Source organism: Vicugna pacos, chromosome X, assembly GCF_048564905.1.
Source record: "Vicugna pacos chromosome X, VicPac4, whole genome shotgun sequence".
Classification (NCBI taxonomy): Eukaryota; Metazoa; Chordata; class Mammalia; order Artiodactyla; family Camelidae; genus Vicugna; species Vicugna pacos.
Genome location: NC_133023.1, coordinates 113,630,625 through 113,651,601, shown reverse-complemented (window position 1 = coordinate 113,651,601; position 20,977 = coordinate 113,630,625). Strand labels below are relative to the sequence as shown.

The window sequence follows — 20,977 nt, the reverse complement described above, 5'->3', positions numbered from 1 at the left end:
ATCTAGAAATTAACTGGATAAAAGGAAAATATAGGATACAAAAGGGGCCTAAGATGCCTGTAGGGACAATGGATAACACAGCAGCAGTGAGTATCCATGACTACAGAAGTTTCATATTCTAGTGGACGCTTAAAATCACAGAATCTGTAGAAGATCTTGGGCATCATTTGCCCCAATTCATTTGACACTAGGTTCATAGAGAGGAATGAATTTGCAAAACATCACAATAGTAAATGTGAGCACAGGGAGGAAAGTGGGTTTAAAATTCAGGTCTTTTGATTCCCACTACAATATATATCACCAAGATGTATCCTTTGAGCATCCCTCACATATGCTGATTAATGTGGGGAAAATGCTTGGGCCATATGGTATGTTAACATGTGATTTTAAAAAGATCATAATTACTCAACTATCATTTTCTCCTATCCTGTTTGTCAAAGATAATGATTTTTACACTGGACATATTAAAACTTTGGAAAGAGAAATTTTAAGACCAATATAGGTTATGAAATAGGAAAGTATGTAATTCACACAATAGGCTCAAGTCTTCTGACCAGATAATTCATATTTATATTGATTAAAGTGATGGATGAGATCCTTCTTGGTGATCTTTAAAGACTTTATGGAGAATGGGAAAGAAACTCTAAAAGGTGCTCAACATCACTAATTATCAGGGAAATGCAAATCAAACAATAAGATATCACCTCACACTTGTTAGAATAGCTATTATCAAAAGATAACAAGTGTTTGGAGGATGTGGAAAAATTGGAACCCTTGTGCACTGTTGATGGGAATGTAAAATAGTGCACCTACTATGGAAAACATATGAAGGGTCCTCAAAAATTAAAACTAAAACTGCCATATGATCCAGCAATACCAGTCTGGGCATATATCCAAATAACTGAAATCAGGATCTTGAAGATTTATGTGCACTCACATATCCATTGCAGTATTATTCACAATATATAAGACATGGAAACAACCTAAATGTCCATTGACAGATGAGTGGACAAAGAAAATGTAGTATACCTATATAGTGGAATATTATTCACCCTTAAATAAGAGGAACTCCTGCCTTATGTTTCAATATGGATAAACCTGAACAATATTATGCTAAGTGAAATAACCCAGTCACAGAAGGATAAATACTGCAAGATTCCACTCATATGAAGTATCTAAAATAGTCAAACTCTTGGAAGCAGAGAATAGAATGGTGGTTGCCAGGGACTGGAGGATGGGGGAACCCTTCCACACTGTTGGTAAGAATGTAAATTGGTGCAGCCACTATGGAGAACAGTATGGATATTTCTCAAAAACTAAAAATAGAACTACCATATGATCCAACAATTCCATTCCTGGGTATATATTTGAAAAAACCCACACTAATTCAAAAAGATACATACACCCTTATGTCCATAGCAGCATTATTTACAATAGCCAAGATATGGAAACAATCTAAGTATCCATCAGCAAATGAATGGATAAAGAAAATGTGGTGTATATGTACACAATGGAATACTACTCAGTCATAAAAATAATGAAATAACGTCATTTGCAGCAACATGGATGGACTTGGAGATTGCCATTTTAGGTGAAATAAGCCAGAAAAAGAAAGAAAAATACTACATGATATCACTTGCATGTGGAATGTAATAAAATACAACAAACTTGTGAATATAACAAAAAAGAAGCAGACTCAGATAGAACAAACTAGTGGCTACCAGTGGGGAGAAGACAGAGGGGAGGGACAAAATAGGGATAGAGGAGTAAGAGGTACAAACTATTAGGTATAAAATAAATAAGCTACAAGGACATAGTGCACAACACAGGGAATATAGTCAATATTTTATAATAACTATAAATGCAGTATAGCCTTTAAAAATTGTGAATCACTATGTTGTATACCTGAAACTTACATAATATTGTACAGCAACTATACTTCAAAAAAGATGGAAAACAGTGGAAAAAAGACATGGAGGAAACTTAATGCATATTACTAAGTGAAAGAAGCCAATCTGAAAAGGCTACGTACGATATGATTCCAAGTATAAGACATTCTGGAAAAGACAAAACTATGGAGACAGTAAAAGGATCAGCGGTTGTCAGGTTAGGGGGAAGGGAGGGATGAATACGTGGAGCACAGAGAATTGTTAGGTCAGTGAAACTACTCTGTTTGATACTGTAATAGTCGACACATGATATCGTCCATTTGTCCAAACCCGCAGAATGCATAACACCCAGAGTGAACACTAATGTAAACTACGGACTTTAGTTAATAATAACACATCAATATCGGCCCATCAACTGTAACAAATGCCCCACTCTGGTGGAGGGTGTTGGTAACGGGGGAGGCTGTGCATGTGTGGGGGCTGGAGGTAGGTGGGAAATCTATGTACCTTCTGCTCAACTTTGCTATGAAACTAAAACTTCCCTAAAAATAAAGCCTATTAAAAAATAGAGGCTGGAAAGTACACTACTTAGTTTCAACAGAGTAAGGGAAAATTTCAGAACTTATAAAATGTGACCTCAATGTAAAGTTTAGTCAGGGCTTTAGAACTGATTACCAAAAGGAACTATTGATGAGAATGGGAAAGAAAAGTGATGATCACTATGAACGAACATGTATGACCAACAGTCCAACAGTTTTGATAGAATACTCTAATTTCCTACTGAAACCCCATGCTGATTTTTGAAAAGAAAAAAAAGGCCCAAATTAAATTACTCTGATTACTCTATTTTGCTATATGGTACAGCTAGAGATATCTGTTGTACTGAGGCAAGCAGCTTTCTTTTCCCCAAGCATCATAATTCTCATAGTGTACACCCTTGGCATAATGTTACATTAAGAAGCTCAGTTAACAGAAAACAATATACAACATTGTCAGTAACTGGCATATGTAGCTGGCCAGCCACACCTTTCCCACACTTCCTAATTCAAAATCCTTTGTATGTCCTTTGTCTCATTCATAATGTCCAAAGTTGTAGTAAATATTGCTGTTTGGGAACTACCATCTTTGCTATGTGTCTCCTAACACCTAAAATCTTGTGACTGACCGTCTACTTTGCTTGTCATTTTTGGAGTTACTGGCATATCTTTAAGTTACGTGCTAGTCAGTCTCAATTACTCTGATACATCTCCCTTCTCATTTGCTGAACTCTCCCCTCTAGTTTCTTCTTCTTTTTCCTTTCCATGTGGAAACATATTTCTTGCTTCCCTTGGAGCCTTTTTAACTCAAGCAAGCCAAAGACACATCCCCACAAATTCTTCCCGTGTACTTACTGGCAAGTAACAGCAAAGCTTCCAATTTACAATTTCATGTGTATTTACAGACATGCTGCACTTCTTTTCTAGGGTTATCAGTTAGTAGCTAAGATGAATGCTGTATACATAGTATTTGCCAATTGAACAGTAAAGGCGTTTGACAAAGCTTCATATGACATACCTATGAAAAAAATAGAAAGGTAACAACACAATTAGATGGGCTCACAACCAATTGAATAATTACACCAGAACAGTTCTGCTTATTGGATTCATCAGAAGACCCATGAGGATGGGAACTGTAGATGGTTTGTTCATCACACAAAAAGTACTCAAGAAATGTTAAGTAAAGGGATAAAAGATATCAAATTTAGGGAAATGTGTAGTCCTTGGCTTGTTCAGTATTTTTGCTAATGGCTTCTTTAGGGATGAAGAGAGCTGAAATGGACCTGATATTTTTTAAAAAATGAAATATGATAAAGATCAATGGAAAAATCCTTCAAATACATAGGACTTGACTTAAGAGCTTCATATGTGAGAAAAGACTTAGGGGATTTTAGCTGACAGTAGATCTATGAGTCAGCAGTGCGTAGTTACTAAAAAAGCTGATAAACTTTCGATTTTCATTAATAAAAGCATAAAATACAGAGGAAGGAAGGTGTAAAAATTCTACTTAAATTTGCTCTGACCAAATCCCACCTAAAGGAATGTGTTCTGTTCTGATCAGTAAATTTTAGTTTGATAGCAAGTGGAACTGTATTAGCATTAATTAGATTTAGCCAACAATAGAACAGACTTCCTTCTTTGAGAGACAGTGAGTTTCCCAACATTGGACATATTCAAACAGAGAATGTACATCTACTTGGAAATCTTGGAACCTCCCAGTTGGTGTATTGTTTTGGCACACTGTTTCTCCATAAATGGACTATAAGCATGTAATAAGATATTAATTCCTTCAGCTCTGATGGTGACCAGCCATGGCTTTGGGTAGCTGGAGCCTCCAGGCCAGTTACTTCTGGCTGCAAGCAGCCTTACCTGTTTGTCCCAGTAAGATATACAAATAATATTTTCTATTTGTGTCATGATGTGAAAAAAAGATTGCCACTACACAAAATGAACTCTGGGTTCCTTTCAACTATGATGACGAAATTGTCTAGGTTATTATTACAGTTGTAACTAGAAATTAATCCAGGGTTCTTTCTAAATAACAGCACCCAAAACAGAGAGTAAAACATCTATAGAATCTTGAATTGAAGCAAAATAAAGGTAGTTGCTGTGGAGTTTGACTTAGAGAAAGATGGTAAAGAAGGCAAATGGAATAGGGTACAGTTCTAATGGTCTGGTACAAGGAGGAGAAATCCCATCGTTTGTGCATGGATAGTAGAATTAACCAGAGGCAAATAGAGCTGCCGTCATTTAAGTGTATCTTGAATCAGTACCTGTCTCCAAAGGGTTAGTCTCTGCAAGTCCATGAACTTCCGAAAAAAGAGTATATATACATTTTGACCAGAAAAAGACTAAATAGAAAAAAAAAAAAACAACTCCAAGCAGGAACTTCCCAAGTAAGGCAGATCTGGGTGACATGCAATAGGAAGAGGGCTTGGAAAGGTAGAGACAGTTTTAAAGCATTGAGGATTTGAGAGCCAGTAGTCAGGGAGGTTGGAAGGGCACCAAAGAAACCTTGGCTGATTTCACACTTTGGCAGCACTTCTAAAAAACTTTGGCCAGAAACCTCTCCCACTGCAACGTCCCCTTTTGAGAATATCAGGCAGGGTCCACTAAAACCAGCAAATGTTTTTCATAGGAGCAATATTAACATCTTTACAATTCTACTTCATATTTAGTGAACAAAGAAGAAAACAGTGTCATATACATGTAGTAGTTTGTAAGCATATCATGCTCATAGTTATGTGTTCTGCTCATGAGATGAAGCCCTTAAAGGGAGAAACTGTCCTGAGCTTTTGTATTTGCATTCTCGTGTCTAACAGAGCACAGCATAGATAGATGATAGACAATAGATAGATAGATAGATAGATAGATAGATAGATAGATAGATAGATAGATAGATAGATATAGATGGATGGCTACATAGATATAGATAGGTAGATAGGAACACTATGGACATCTGCTCAAAACAAATATTTAAATGAAATAGTTGGATGGTTCTTAAGATTTGGAATGACACCCAATAAGAAGACAGAGAATGATTTGTCCTAGCCCTTGGCACACTCTTCCTGCTTCCTCACCAAGCCCAAATACCAACCGTCAAGATATCCCCATCCCCCAGAACATTAGGAGAAGTAGTAGCCTTCCTGCAGAAGAAAACTGGCTCCTTGCCTGAGGGATCAGAATGACTCAGGGAAGAGAGTGATTAACAAAAACGTTATCAGGCTAAAAGATTACTGTTTAAATCATGAGCAGCCTAGACTAAAAACAATTTAAAATAAGCAACTGTCTTCCTCTTCCCAACCAATCATTCCTCTATGTCTCCTAGTTCTACATCTGCAAGCCCCCAGCTTCCTCATCATCTCTTAAGTATTACATCCTAGCAGGTTATCACAGCACCTTCCAAAGCCTCAGAAGGTGGGAGTACAGTGGTTCAGCAGAAGATAGATGGAGGTAAATGGCAGAGAGTGTGCCAAGTGTGTTATATGAAAAGAAAAAGTTGCCACTTCTAAGGACAAGGAAAGATCATAGACTAGTAACTGGTATGGCTTTCCTCAGGGAACTCTTGTCTGAGGATAATCAATGGACCTGGCCCCTGAAGGTTCTAGCTCTGATTCTGCCTTATGTGACCTTGAACAGTCTTTTTGCCAGTCTGGGCCTAAATTGTGAAGTAGGAAAAAATATATACTTTTTCTAACTCACAGGTTATTATGAGGTCAGACAAGAAAGTTCTTATAAAAGAATTTTGAAACTATAAAGCAAAATACAAATAAAAGGAATTTTCTACTCTAACTTCTTCATTTTACAGAAGAGATCATTTTGAAGCCAAGAGATACTATGGTACTTGCTTAAAAATACATAGCCAGTTAGTAACAGAACCAAAACAAGAACGCATTCTCCTGACTCCTAGTCAAGTACTTTCTCCACTAAACTATTTTACCTTATTCACTAACTTGGTTTTTGTGAGAACTCAATTTTTCTGAGCTTGCAAGCATTGAGTATCTAATTCGTTTAGAATGATAATTTACACACTTGCGTTCACACAAGATAGAAATTACTGAAGAATGCCTAGATATTGTAGATTTATATATTTTCTGTGTATTTTAATCTAGAAGAATTTTTGTAATGCTAAATATGTTCAGCCATTAATTGAAATAATACTGTGGTCTGTGTTGTGATGAACAAATAATGTATCCACATAGGAATTATAAATATGCTTATGATTCATCTTTCTGGAAGGTATGAGATTTTCAGTTTAAGGTCAGTTTCTTAAGATACAGGTAATAATGTGGGAGATTAATTTGACTTATATGTATGCATATCTCAAATAGTTCAATGTTTAGACGTGAGGGTTGAGAGGTCTAAGGATAAATTTTAAGAAGCTTTTTGGAAGATGACTGAGGAATATAATAGTGTAAGTATTTTAAATGGATAGTATGCTGTGAAAGAATAGGAATAGAAGGCTAGAGGAAGGATGAGAAATGGGGCCAAAAGAGAATTAGCTTAAAGGTAACTCTTTAAAAGCCATCAATGATTATTTAGAGACATGTTAGAAATTATTCAGTGGGTACTTAAAGCCCCAAAAGAATCCCTTTATTTGTCTGATCTAGGTTGTTTATCTCCAAAAGCAAATCATTGGAATGGGGCCACTATTGCATTAGGGTTACTAATAGCTCACTGTCTATGATGGCCTACTTTCTGTATTTGAAAGACACTTGAAGAACAAATCCTCCATAAGTACCTCTGAGCCCTTGGACCTTTATAAGATGGACAATCCTAAATCATGGAACAAGGAAGAGGGTAAAAATAGAATATCCTAGAGCTGATAGTTATGGCTTGGAACACAGTGACTGGAATATTCTATAAGAGGATCAGCAATAAAGCAGAGACGATACGGGGACAATATGGGCCCCAAGGAAGGTGGTTAATCTGGAAGCCCAGGGATAGTGTTGAGTTTCATGGTTTAAAGAAGAGACTGAAAAAAAGGAGTGAGAAGAGATGTAATATAAGAATTACTACAGGCACTTAAATTTTCTATTAAGACATAACATGCATAAAATACATAAAATGCAATAATCTTAAGTGTACTACTAAATAAGATTACACATATGTATAGATGCCTGTGTAATCCCTATACAGGTAAAGATACAGAACACTTCCAGCACCCGAGAAAGTTCCCTCTGGTCCTTTGTGATTTTATATTCCATTTGTCCCTTCCCACGAGGAAACCCCTATTGTGACTTTTTATTATTATAGATTAACTTTTCCTTTTCTAAAAATTGATATAAATGGAATAATACAGTATGTACTCTTTTGGGTCTGGCTCTTTTGCTCAGCAAACTATTTTTGATATTCATATTATTATATGTGTCAGTAGTTTGTAATGGTATTCAAGTGAAAGTTTTACTTGGTGTACTATTAATGGACTTTTGGGTTGTTTTCAGTTTGGGTCTATTACAAATTCTGCTTTTCTGATCAGCCAAATACATGTTTTTGGGTAAACATGCACAATTTTTTCTGTTTTGTATATATTTAGGGGTGAAATCAGCATGTATTTATATATATTTTCAGCTTTAGTAGATACTTTCAAATTTTTTTAAAAGAATTTATTCCAATTTATAATCTCACCAGCAATGAATTAGATTCCAAAATCGCTCAACAATTTTGTTAACACTTGGTATCATCTACTATTTAAGCCATTCTGGTTGATGAGCAGTAGACACATTGTAGGTTTAATGTATATTTCTTGATAACTATGTTAAGTATCTTCTCATATGCTTATTGATCATTTAGACACACTCTTTTCAGGTATTTTGCACATTTTAATTGGGCTGCTGTCTTTAAACTGATTTGTAAGATTCCTTCATATATTCTGAACATGAGACCTTTGTAATAGACCTTTGTATTGTCATATATATTCTCTTACTCTGTGGCTTTCCTTTCCCCTCTACTAATATCTTTTGATGAACAGAATTAATACACACCACCATCCTCTAGCAGACAAACTTACTTCCTATTTAATAGAGATAACAGAAGCCACCAGATAGGAGTTCCCTCATTTTCTTACCACCAACCCTACATTTTCCAATTCTGTCCCTAATCTATCTTCCTTTCAACTTATTATAATGAAGATGTTGTTCTCCTCCTAGCTAAGACTAGTCCCTTCTTCTATGCTTTGAATCTCATACAAACTTACCATTTAAGGAAACTACCTTGAATTGACTCCTTTTCATCAATATTTAAGCATTTTCATTTCTCTCCTTTTTGAACAAAAGAGCAAACAAATAAACATGCTCCTATTTTTATCTATATTGGTACCCATAGATCTAGCTCATTCACTTTAACTGCTTCAAAGTATTCTTTGAATAAATGAACCATGATTTATTATACATTTCTCTAATGAGAGGTAGTTAAATACATTCCAATATTTTCCTATACAAATAGTTTATAATGAGTATCCTTCATCATATCTCCTTATGCACATGTACAATTCAATAATTTAGCAGGATACAAAAATTCATATACAAAAATCTGTTGTGTTTCTATACACTAACAATGAATTATCCAAAAAGGAATTTAGTAAAACAATTTCATTTATAATAACAACAAAAATGATAAAAGCTTAAGGATAAACTTAATTAAGGAGGTGAAAGACGTGTACTAAAAACTACAAAACATCAATAAAAGAGATTAAAGGAGACACACTTAAATGGAAAGACATTTTGTGTTCATCAATAGGAAGAATTAATATTGTTAGAATGCTCATGCTACCAAAAATGATCTACAGAGTCAATGCAATCCATATCAAAATATCAAGGGCATTTTAAACAAAAATAGAAAAAAATTCTAAAATTCACATGGAACCATAAAAACATCAATATAGCCAAAACAAAGCGGGAGGCATCACAATCGCACTTCCTTATTTCATAATATATTACGAGCTACTGTAATCAAACAGTATGGTACTGGCATAAAAGCAAACATGTAAACCAATGGAACAGACTAGAGAGCCCAGAAGTAAGTCCACACATATACAGTCAACTGATCTTCCACAGGGTGCCAAGAATGCACAATGGGGAAAGGATAGTTTTGTCAATAAATGGCATTGGGAAAACTGGATATCCACATGCAAAAGAAGGAAACTAGACACTTACGTTACACCATACACAAAAATCAATTCAAAATGGATTAAAGACTTAAGCATAAGACCTGAAACTATAAAACTACTAGAGAAAAAGATTCTAGTATTGGTATAGTATTGGTCTAGTATAGGGGAAAAGCTTCATGCTATTGGTCTTGGTTATGACCATTTCTTGGATATGACACCAAAAACACGGGCAACAAAGCAAAAATAGACAAGTAGGACTATATCAAACTAAAGCATTTCTGCACAGAAAAGAATCAGTAGAGTAAAAGACAATCTATGGAGTAGGGGAAAATATTTGCAAACCGTATATATGACAAGTGGTTATTCCTCAAAATATATAAGAAATTGCTACACATCAATAGCAAAAAAAAAACAATAACATGATTGAAAAATGGGCAATGGACTTGAAGAGGCATTTCGCCTGTGAAGATATACAAATGGTCAACAGATATATGAAATGATGCTCAATGTCACTAATCACGATGGAAATGCAAATCAAAATCATAATGAGATATCACCTTATACTTGTTAGGATGACTACTATAAAAAATAGCAAATGTTGGAGAGGATGTGAAGAAACTGGAATCCTCGTACACTGCTGGTGGAAATGTAAAGTGGTGCAGCTACTATGGAGCACAGTATGGAGGTTCCTCGAAAATTAAAAATAGAGCTATTGTATGATCCATCAATCTCACTAGGTCTATATCCAAAAGAATTAAAATTAGGATCTCGAAGAGGTATCTGCACTCTTATAGTCACTGTACCATTATTCAGAGTAGCCAAAGTATGGAAACAATCTAAATGTTCATTGACAGATGAATGGATAAAGAAAATATGTTATATAAATACGATAGAATGTTACTCAGCCTTAAACAGAAGAGAATCCTGTCATATGCAACAATATGATGAGCTTGGAGGACATTATGCTAAGTCAAATAAGCCAGTTATGAAAGAACAAATATTGCATAATTCCACTTACATGAGGTACTAAAATAGTCAAACTTATAGAAGCAGAGAGTAGATAATGGTGGTTGATATAGGCTGGATGAGGAGAAATCAGGAGTTGCTATTTAATGGGTATAAAGTTTCAGTTATGCAAAATAAATAAGCTTTAGACATCTACTTCTCAACATTGTGTCTATACTTCACAATACTGTATTATACACCTAAAATGTTGTTAAGAGATTTTTTTTAACTTATGGGTGCTGCTTTATTTATTTGATTTATTTTTATTTATTTATTTTTATATATTTTTATTGAAGTATAGTCAGTTAACACTGTTGCATCAATTTCTGGTGTACAGCATAATACTTCAATCATATACAAACATACATATATTCATTTTCATATTCTTTTCACCATAGGTTACTACAAGATATTGAATATACTTCCCTGTGCTATACAGTAGAAACTTGTTTATCTATTTTATGTAAATTAGTTAGTATCTGCAAATCTAGAACTCCCAATTTATCCCTTCCTACCCCCTTCCCCCCTTGTAACTAACTACAAGTTTGTTTCCTATGTCTGTGAGTCTGTTTCTGTTTTGTAAGTAACTTCATTTGTCTTTTTTTTTTTTAGATTCCACATATAAGAGATATAATGTGCTATTTTTCTTTATCTTTATGGCTTACTTCACCTAGAATGATGATCTTCAGGTCCATTCATGTTGCTGCAAATGACATTACTTTATTATTATTTATGGCTGAGTAGTATTCCATTGTATAAAAATACCACTTTTTCTTTATCCAGTCATCTGTTGATGGACATTTAGGCTGTTTCCATGTCTTAGCTATTGTAAACAGTGCTGCTATGAACATTGGGGTGCATGTATGTGTCTTTTCAAATTATAGTGTTCTCTGGATATATGCCCAGGAGTGGAATTGCTGGATCATATGGTAAGTGTATTTTTAATCTATTGAGGAATCTCCATACTGTTTTATGGTTAATGATTTTTTTTCTGTTTTAAGAAATATTTGCCTAACCCAAGATCATGAAGATATTTTCCTATGTTTTCTTCTTTATGCTTCATAGTTTTAGCATTTATGTTTATGTCTCTGATTCATCCTACATTAAATTTTGTGCATAGTATGAGGTAGAGTTTGATATTTTCTTCAATATTCAGTGGTTTTATGAGATTTCCTTTCCCTATTTAATGGCATTGGTGACTTTAGAAAAAAATAATTGACTTCAGCAAGGCAGTGTAGTATTGGCAGAAGGATAGACACCTAGGTAAATAGAACTGAATTAAAAGTCAGAAATAGACCCACACAAAATGTCCAAATGATTTTTAATAAAGGTAGAAAATCAATTTAATGGAGTAAGGATAGCCTTTCAAGCAATTTTCCTGGAGTAATTGGACATCCATAGACAAAAATTATAAACTTCAATCTAAGCTTACACCTTACAAAAAAAGTCACTCAAAATAGATCATAGACTTAGATGCAAAACACAAAACTTTAAAACTTTTAGAAAAAATACAAGAAAATTCTTTGGAATATAGGTATGGGCAACAAGTTCTTAGAATTAACACCTAAAGCACAGGTAATAAAAGAAACATTAATAAATTAGACCTCATAAAAAATCAAAACCTTTACTTTATGGAATACTTAGTAGGATGAAAAAAGAGAAGCAACAGAGGATAAAATATTTGTAAACCATATATCCAACAAACGATTAATATCTTAAATACATAAAGAGCTCGCAAAACTCAACCAGAAAAAAAAAATCCAAGCAGAAAACAAGCAAAAGACATAAAGACACATTTCACTGAAGATGATATACACATAGCAAATAAGCACATGAAAATTTGTTCAACATCATTAGTCAGCAGGGAAATGCAAATTAAAACCACAATGAGATACTGCTAAATACCTATCAGAACAGGTGAAATAAAAAATATTGACAACTCAAAGGTTGCATAGAAACTGAACCTCTCATACATTTCTGGTAGGAATGTAAAGTAGCCACTATGGAAAACAGTTTGGTAGTTTCTTAAAATATGAAATATGTAACTAGTATATAACCCAGCAATTGTACTCCTGGGCATTTAGTCCAGAAAAGTTAAAACTTGTGTGCACACTAATACCTGTACATGAATATTCATAGCAGCTTTATTCACAATAGCAAAGTATTGGAAACAGCCCAAATGCTCTTTCATGGGTGAATGGTTGAACAAACCAAAAAATAAAATGACCATATATGTCTAGGTCTATTTCTGAATTCTAATCTGTTCCACTGACTTATTTGTCGTTTCTTCCTCCACTATCACATTGTTTTGAAAAGCGTAGCTTTATAGTAAGTCTTGGAACCAAGAAGTATAAGTTCTATAACCTTATCACTATTTTTAAAGATTTGTCGGAAACCACAAGACATGTTTGCCCATTCCAACATCTACACAGCTTTGTCTTATCTTATGCTTGCTCTGCAGATTTTATCTGCTTCAGCTACTCTGAACTCTGATCTTTGCCTCCTGAGCTCTCTGTATTGGGGTCAGGAAATTGTCACCAGGCAAAGAATGGGGTGATTCTGGTGGCTTACTTGTGAGTTTCTCTGCTCCTGTGGATCACAGTCATGTGCTGAGTATTGTTCAATGCCTGTAAATAGCTTCCTTACATATTTTATGCAGTTCTATGATTTTTGGTAACAGCAGGAGTGCTAGTCTAGTGCCATTCACAATATTGGTTTATAAAACTTTTTTCTTCCTTAAATCCTCCACACTCAGCTTGTTGCATGCAACTGAGAGTCCTGGCTGATGCAAGCTACTACTTTATGCTATGCTCTACATAGGTGCTTAGCATTCAGTATGTGATTTAATCTTCATTTAAGGAAATACTTTCTTATAGAAAACAAAGCAATGGGCAAGAGACATTTCTAACAGTGGTAAGAAGGGTAAGGGTAGAGAAATTTCAGTGAGAGAAGCACTCTAGATGGAAGAAGCATGTATAAATGCACAAGAGAGTGAGCATGGTAAGAAGTATGACACCTTTGGTATTTTCAAGGGAATAATTCTGAGAACTTCATAAATTCATCTAATCCAATAAAAGCACTATAGCACAGAATTTCCTCCATGAAATGTAGTAAAATACAATGGTTTATATAGTATATAACTTAGGGGATTATTGTAAGTGCCCTTCCCACCCCTATTAACATGGGTACCTCTAGAACAACCAGCCATCCTCATTTTAGCAAAGTCTCACATCTCAGGGACTCTCTCCATCCTAGCCAAACTGGGATGATTGATCACTCTTGAAAGTGTCCTTTAATATAATGTGGCATTGCTCACCTAGCTACAGTTAATTGGTTCTGCATGGGCACCAAACTTAAACTTGGCTGATGAGTCCTGCCCTCAGATTTATGGATATAGGACCACAGTGTCTGTGGCAGTCATGGGAGTGCCTTGCAGGTTTTCCTTCAGGAGAAAACCTACTGTGACGAGTGGAGTTAGCTAACAACCACCAGCTATAATACTTTTGGGATATTTTTGCATCATTTGATCCAAGGCCATTCTCATCTTGGCATCTGTTTTTCAGATAACCCAGCTTGGTATAGTGTGTCTCCCTAGTGGTTGAAGCTGTAAGGTGAACATTTAGGAAGATGTCAGTAACCACATTTCCTGTTGCATGGACTTGAGAAACAAATGGGGCTTTGGTGGGAGGAGGAGAGGGAGAGAGGGAGAAAGAGTGAGAGAGAGAGAGAGTGCACAAATAAATGTGTGAGCAAGAATAGAGATAAAAGAATGACAGAGAGTCTTAACAGCATTTGAATCCTTCGTTCTAACCATTTTTCAAACTAACTGTACCTTGTCCTTTCCAAGTTTTGAATGTTCCACTCCTAGATTTTAATGACACCCCATTATCTTTCCATAAATTTTTCCTTTTCACTTAAGTTAGTTTCAGGGAGGCTTTTGTCACTTTCAACTAATGAAATGTCTCTTCACTGCAAAACTTATTCTACAGGCTACTAAGTTTGTGCTGAATCATACTTCTGTTAAGTCAGAAACGTTTATATCCTGTTTATATCCTCAGACAGAAATGAATACATTTCCAGCTTTTACCAAATTTTTATCCATCAGTAAATGAGAAAATTTTTTTATGGCTTAGATTATTTCTTCTGAAAACTTTTAGCATTCATTTGTTTCTGTATAGAGTATATAGTAGAACTACTGTCATAGACCAAAGCCTTAGCCAAATTCAACATTTAACTGTGTACACAATGTTTATTTTCTGGCAAAAGTCACATAGTAACTTTTATTATGAATCTTCATTTTTTTTCTTTCTTACTTCATTTTTCAATCTTTCAAAGGTCATTAGTAGTTGGTTCTTTTAAAGACCATTTTGACGAATAAAAATTCAAAATTACAATACACACTTTGAGACACTTTTCAACAACTCTTAAGGTTCTGACCAGGATTAGAGAACATGAAAGCTTCATTAAGATGCTGATAAAACCAAGATGTACATGTTGGCCAAAGATGATGGCTTCCACACATCATTCTCATACAATAGTCCATGCAAGAGATGGTGGTAATTTAGTCTAGAGTAAGGGTTGTCAAATTAGAGCCCAAAGGCCTAATTCTGCCTCCTGTCTGTTTTGTAAATAAAAATTTAATTTGAACACATGCACACTCACCATTTAAATACTACCTGTAGCTGTTTTTGCTCAATGAATTTGGATTTGAATAGTGGCAGACAGAGATGGTATGTGCCCCACAAAGCCTAAAATAGTTACTATTTGACCTTTTAAAAAATGCCAACACTTGGCCTGGAGTATTAGCAGTGTGGATGGAGACAAATAGATGAGCAGATTATATTTTTGAAATTAGAGCAGTAACAAGCCTGGTGAGTTCTAGGAACATAAGGAAAGGAAGGCCAGTATGACTAAAACATAAAAGATCCCAGACACTATCATTGCTTTTTCTAAAAAATTTTTCTTATTTTGTAGCAATTTATACCTACTGCTTTTTATTCAGACATTAACTCACTCATTCAACAAGTGTTCTTTAAGTTCCCACCCTGTCCTAAATACTATGTTAACTGCTTCCCACAAACACACACAAATCATACTAAGGGAAACCAACAAGTAAATAATTATAACAGAATAGTAAATACTAACTGAAAATGAGGGGGAGATGATTCAATTGATGCAAAGAGGAGGAAATAAACTTTGTTCTCACCACCTATTCAATATTTTCCTGATATATCATGTCACGAATTGTACCTGAACCCCACCTTCCCTGACTGGTCCTACCTCCCCTCCTCCAGGCACTAAAATGCTTCATCATCACAGCAGCTAATACTCATAGAGCATCTACTGTGTTTCAGTTATGGTCAGGTACTTTACACATATTATCTCATTTCATCTTCACAACCTTGTGATATAGATACTATTATTATGCTCATTTGTGAAATAAGAAATTGATGTCCTTTGCTCCACATCTCATATGTGTTCCACAAAAGAGCACTGAGGGACAACTACTTTCTTCCTTCTGTTCTCTGGTTTGCTGCTGATGCCTGTTAACATCATTGCTGTTTGATGGTATCACCTACCAAAGGCACCACTACCATTGCTAATACCATCCAATGTCTATGCCAAACTTTTATGTCTAGAGCACTAATTTTGGGTCCAGGATATTGTTTCTTGAATCTCTTCATATTGTTTCTTATAGATGCCAAATATCTGAAAATAATGAACATATTTTGTAAAAGAGCTCTTTGTAGTTTTTACTTGTACTTTTATTACAATTACTACCTTCAGGCCTGGAGCCAGATTATGTAGGTTTGAATAGCAGTCCTGAAACTTAAATACTGTGTGATCCTGGTGAAATTACTTGACTTCTCTGTGCCCCAGTTTCCTTATCCGTAAAGCAAGGATAATATTATCTACCTTAAATATTTGCTGTGAAACACTTAGCCCAACACTTGGCATGAAGCACAGGTTTAATAAATGTTGGTTACTATTACTAAGGCAAATGGCTTCTTTTTCTGACTCTTAGACAGGCTTTATCTATCAACATCTTGCCTATTTCTGGGTACTTTGTATCTGTTGATTTCACCTTACCTTTATTGATCTTATTCACTCTAATTGTTACTGTCATGCTCCTTCCTATTACAAGACCTTTGATCATGCTGTTCTCTCTGTATGGAATGTTCCTTTTCCTGTTTGCATGTCAAATTCCTATTTGTTCTTTAAACTCCAAAAGGGCATGAACTCTATCTGCTTTTTGTTTACCATTTTATAGTCAGCACTTAATATTGCACCTGGGTTCAGCAGACACTTATTAATGTTTACTGCATGAATGAACACCAGTCTGAGTCTATCATCTCACGTTATTCAGTTATTCCTCTGTACATTAATTCACATCATATAGTCTTTTTATATTCACTAAACACATACTATCTGTTAGGTTGTGTGCTAGAGACTTAGAAAATAAATTTGAAAAATACAAATTTTCTGCTCTCAAGAAGCTACTTGTTCACTAGAGGACACTGGCATGCAAAGAGAGAAATTAAAATTCAGAATGATAAGTGGTATACTTGAGGCCTGTGCTGGATCCATTGATCATATTGGAGCCATGAAAAGGGAGAATATAAATTTATCCGGGAAAGAAAAGGAAGGATTCATAAAGGAGGTAATATCTAAATTGAGTCCAAAGTAATGAGTAGCAATTTTCCAAACAGACAAGTAGGGGTAAAGCATCTGGCAGAAGGAATTCCAAGACGAAAGTGTGAAGGGTTTTTATTCTTCTGTTGATCCTTTTACAAATTTTTTCATTTATTATTACCCTTTTGATATCAGACTAAAGATTTTCATCTTTAATAAGTACAATACTGGTCAGTTTCCCATTTTAAGCGTCTATACATTATGCCTGTTGTTTGTTGTTGGTCTCAATTTTTCCCCTCTGCTGTGTATTTCCACTGCACATACTATTTCAGTGCATTTTTATCCTTCTTTGTAATATGTATGGTTCCTGAATTTTCACTTGTATAAAACATACATCATAATGGCTCACTCCCGTCTAGTGCTGACTGTATTTAGCACTGTACCTGAACCTTGGATTCAAGGTGCTGAACAGAACTGGGGAGTCCAGCACTGAATGGTATGCAATGTAAGTTCAAGAAAGTGATGGAAGGATAGTGGAAGAATTTCAGTTCCAGTAAACCTCAATAAAATACCATAAATACGAGCGTACTGTAAGGAGTCCTGAAAAGGCAAGCAAGGTACCTGGCTTTTACACGAATCTGTGGTTCCAAATCTAAATGAGGGTAATCAACGAGAGAGCCCCAACCTGATCCTTCCGGATCAGAAGCTCTAGCACGCCCCCACAGCTGGCTAGGTCCCAGGCGTGCAAGGCCCCAACCCGGCATAGCCGGAAGGAGAGGGGCGGGGCCTACAGGCGTGCAGCCGGGCCCGAACAGGCTGGGGGAGGGGAGCGCTGGGCAGACAGTTTTCGGGCGAAAAAGCAGAAGGCGGGCGTAGGGCTGCCTCCCGAGGCTCTCCTTGCTGGCATTTCCTCCCGCTTTGCTGAGCTGGGAGTCGCGACCTCCAGCACAGGTGGGTCCCGCCCCGTGGATCGGGGAAGAGGTATCCTGGGTGGGTGCGATGGGTGGGTGGGTTTGTCCAGGCGCTGGCTTTCAGGCCTGGCCCAGTGAGAGGGCGGTGGCTTCCACTCTGACGCCTCCGCCCCAGGGCGGTGGTACTCACCTTAACCCTGGCAGAAAAGAAGGTCACTTGTACCTTGCCGCAGGGCTGTCGTCACGGTTTGTGTCAGTTGTGCGACAGAGTCCCCCCGGAGACCAGCGCGGGGTCAGATGGGCCTAGTGCTAGGGAAGAGCTGGAAAAGCTGGAGCAGCCGCGCGTCGAGACTGACGCTCAGTGTACATTGTCTCAACCTCGGTCGGACTTCACTGTCCTGGGTCTGTCATTGACTGTCTAGCTTTCAGCAAGTCCCTACCCTCTCCGTGCTTCAATTTGCTTGGCAGTGCAGAGAAAGGTATGACTTAGCTATAAAGGCAAAGAATTAGAAACACTATGGAAGAACATTTTGGTGTCATTCTGATTCCTCTTCATTAAGGAACTGGTGATAATAATAATGGCAGACATATATTATGAAAAGCCCTGTAACCTTCACAACCATGAGAGGCGAATGTATTTATTTACCACAATACTTACAGTGATTATACTTTATTTCATAACCAGTATGAGGTAGGGAATATTCACTGGGTTGGTTGAGTCTGGGGACTGACTTTTTCGTGTCCCACCTCATTCTTTACTTCTGGGAAGTATCACTTCCTGGTTTGGGTATCTGCATGAGGAACCACAAGCAGTTCTGGTTGTCAACACTGGGAACAGCAGCAAAATATCCAAACTGATCACTCGCTGTCTGCAGTGTTTGTAGCAGCTGTGTTTTCTGCCTGCCAGGATGGCGGGTAGGGTGGGGGAGGTGGGCCCTGGATTAATAAACCCCTCTGATGGGAAGAGTCTCTTTCTGCTCAGAGCTAAAGTGAACACGGGTCCACCAGCTGGGCACCACTGTGACCCTCTTTCTACAGCACCAGATGTCCCCCCTGCTCATATGGGCTATATGGGCACCTGGCATCGTCCACGTGTAAAGAATGTACTGGATAAGAGGCTTTGGGCACAACGTGGCCTTTGCCACACCTGCAGGGTTTAGGCAAGGAGTGGCTGAACGAAGGTGAGTGTTCTTCGGGGTGTGGGCCCCGATAATTTACAAACGGTCAACAGAGTGAGAGAGAAATTCTGGTAGAGAGCTGCTGAGCTGAGCTTGTGGGTGAGTGTAGGATTGGCTGTTTGGCAGGACCTGGTGAATGCTTTGGCCATATTTTGACTCTGTTCATGCATGCTTTCACTCCAAAGATAATCAATGAATGGTTACTCTGTGCCAGGATACCGGTCCACTCCCTGAGATTAGCAGCACAGGAGGACAAAAGTGTGAGAAGACAACGGGAATCCAACTTTAGGCGTGCTAAGTCTGAGGCATCCCCACCCTTCCGCATTCCCAATATCACTCAATATGAAGTCTTGTCACTTCTGCAGCCTGAATGTTTTTTTAAACCTATGCACTTCCCTTTGCCCCTACTGCTACTCAAAATTTCAACCCAGCAACACTCTTTTCCTTTTGCTTTGAAAATTTTTATTTTGCAAGACCTAAATCCTTGCTTGACCTTCAGCTGTCATGGGAAAACCACCATGCTGATCATAGCCACAGCAACAACAACATCATCAACAACATACAACAGCCTGATGAGCTCTGTATGACCCCTAATACATTGTCAAAGACTCCAACTTGCCTTTTGTTCCCTCTGCTTCCCAACGTGTTTTTAAAACTTTGTATTGAGATGTAATTTACATACCATGGAACTGACTAATTTTGCGTGAACATTCAAGGATTTTTAGTACATTTATCGAGTGGTGCAGCTATCACTGCCATCCAGTATTAGATAGTTGCATCACCCCATTGGCCTCTCTCTCAGGCCCATTTGCACTTACTTCCCATTACCACCCTAGCCCCCAGCAATCACTAATCTGCTTCCTGTCTCTGTGCATTGCCTATCCTGCACATTTCACATAAGTGGAATCAGACAGTACGCAGTCTTTTGTGACTTGCTTCTTTTACTTAGTGGGACATTTTCAAGGTTCATCCATGTTGTAGGATGAATCAGTACTTCATTACATTTTAATGGTCAAATAGTGGTATATAGCATATGTATACACCACCTTTTGTTTATGGACATCTGGGTTATTTCTACCTTGGCTGTTGTGAATAGGACTGGCATAGACATTCACGTACAAGATTTTGGGTGGACATAGGTTTTCAATTCCCTTGGGTAGATACCTAGGACTGGAATTGCTGGTCATATGATAACGCTATGTTGAATTTTCTGACTAACTGCCAAACTGCTTTTCACCATGGCTGCACCATTTTACATTGATTACATTTACTAGCACCACCAGCAGTGTATAAAGTTCTAATTTCTTTATTTCTTTATATCCTAGCCAATACTTGTTATTCTCCATTTTTTATTATAGCCGTCCTAGTGGATATGAAGAGATACCCCATTGTGGTTTTGATTTGCATTTCCCTAATGACTAATGATGTTGTACATATTTTCATCTGTTTCTTGTCCATTTGTATATGTTCTTTGGAGAAATGTGTATTACTTACTTTGCCCATTTTTCAATTAGGTTGTTTCTCTTCTTACTGAGATATAAGAATTCTTTATATATTTAGGATACAAGTCCTTTATCAGGTATTTGATTTAAAAATACTTTTCCAGTCTCTGACTTGTCTTTTCATTTTTAATGATGTCTTTTGAAGAACAAAGGTGTTGAATTTTAAGTTCAATTTATCATTTTTCTTTTACAAGTAATGCTTTTTGGTATTGTAT

At 36.7% G+C, this 20,977-nt stretch overlaps 1 protein-coding gene across 3 annotated transcripts in view; it reads left to right on the top strand.

Annotated features, from left to right (window-relative positions):
* The first annotated feature begins 17,961 nt into the window (after positions 1–17,961).
* TMLHE (trimethyllysine hydroxylase, epsilon) overlaps positions 17,962–20,977 on the top strand; it is a 58,372-nt gene continuing 55,356 nt past the window's right edge. For 2 of the 3 annotated variants that reach the window (XM_072956497.1, XM_072956496.1), the window contains exon 1: positions 17,962–18,122. Coding sequence is in view for 1 of the 3 variants with exons in the window: in XM_072956498.1 (XP_072812599.1) it covers positions 19,184–19,263 (80 nt within the window). In the remaining 2 variants the exon portion in view is untranslated. Of the gene's footprint in view, positions 18,123–19,120; positions 19,264–20,977 lie in introns of all 3 variants that reach the window. The other variant, XM_072956498.1, reaches the window with a different exon arrangement.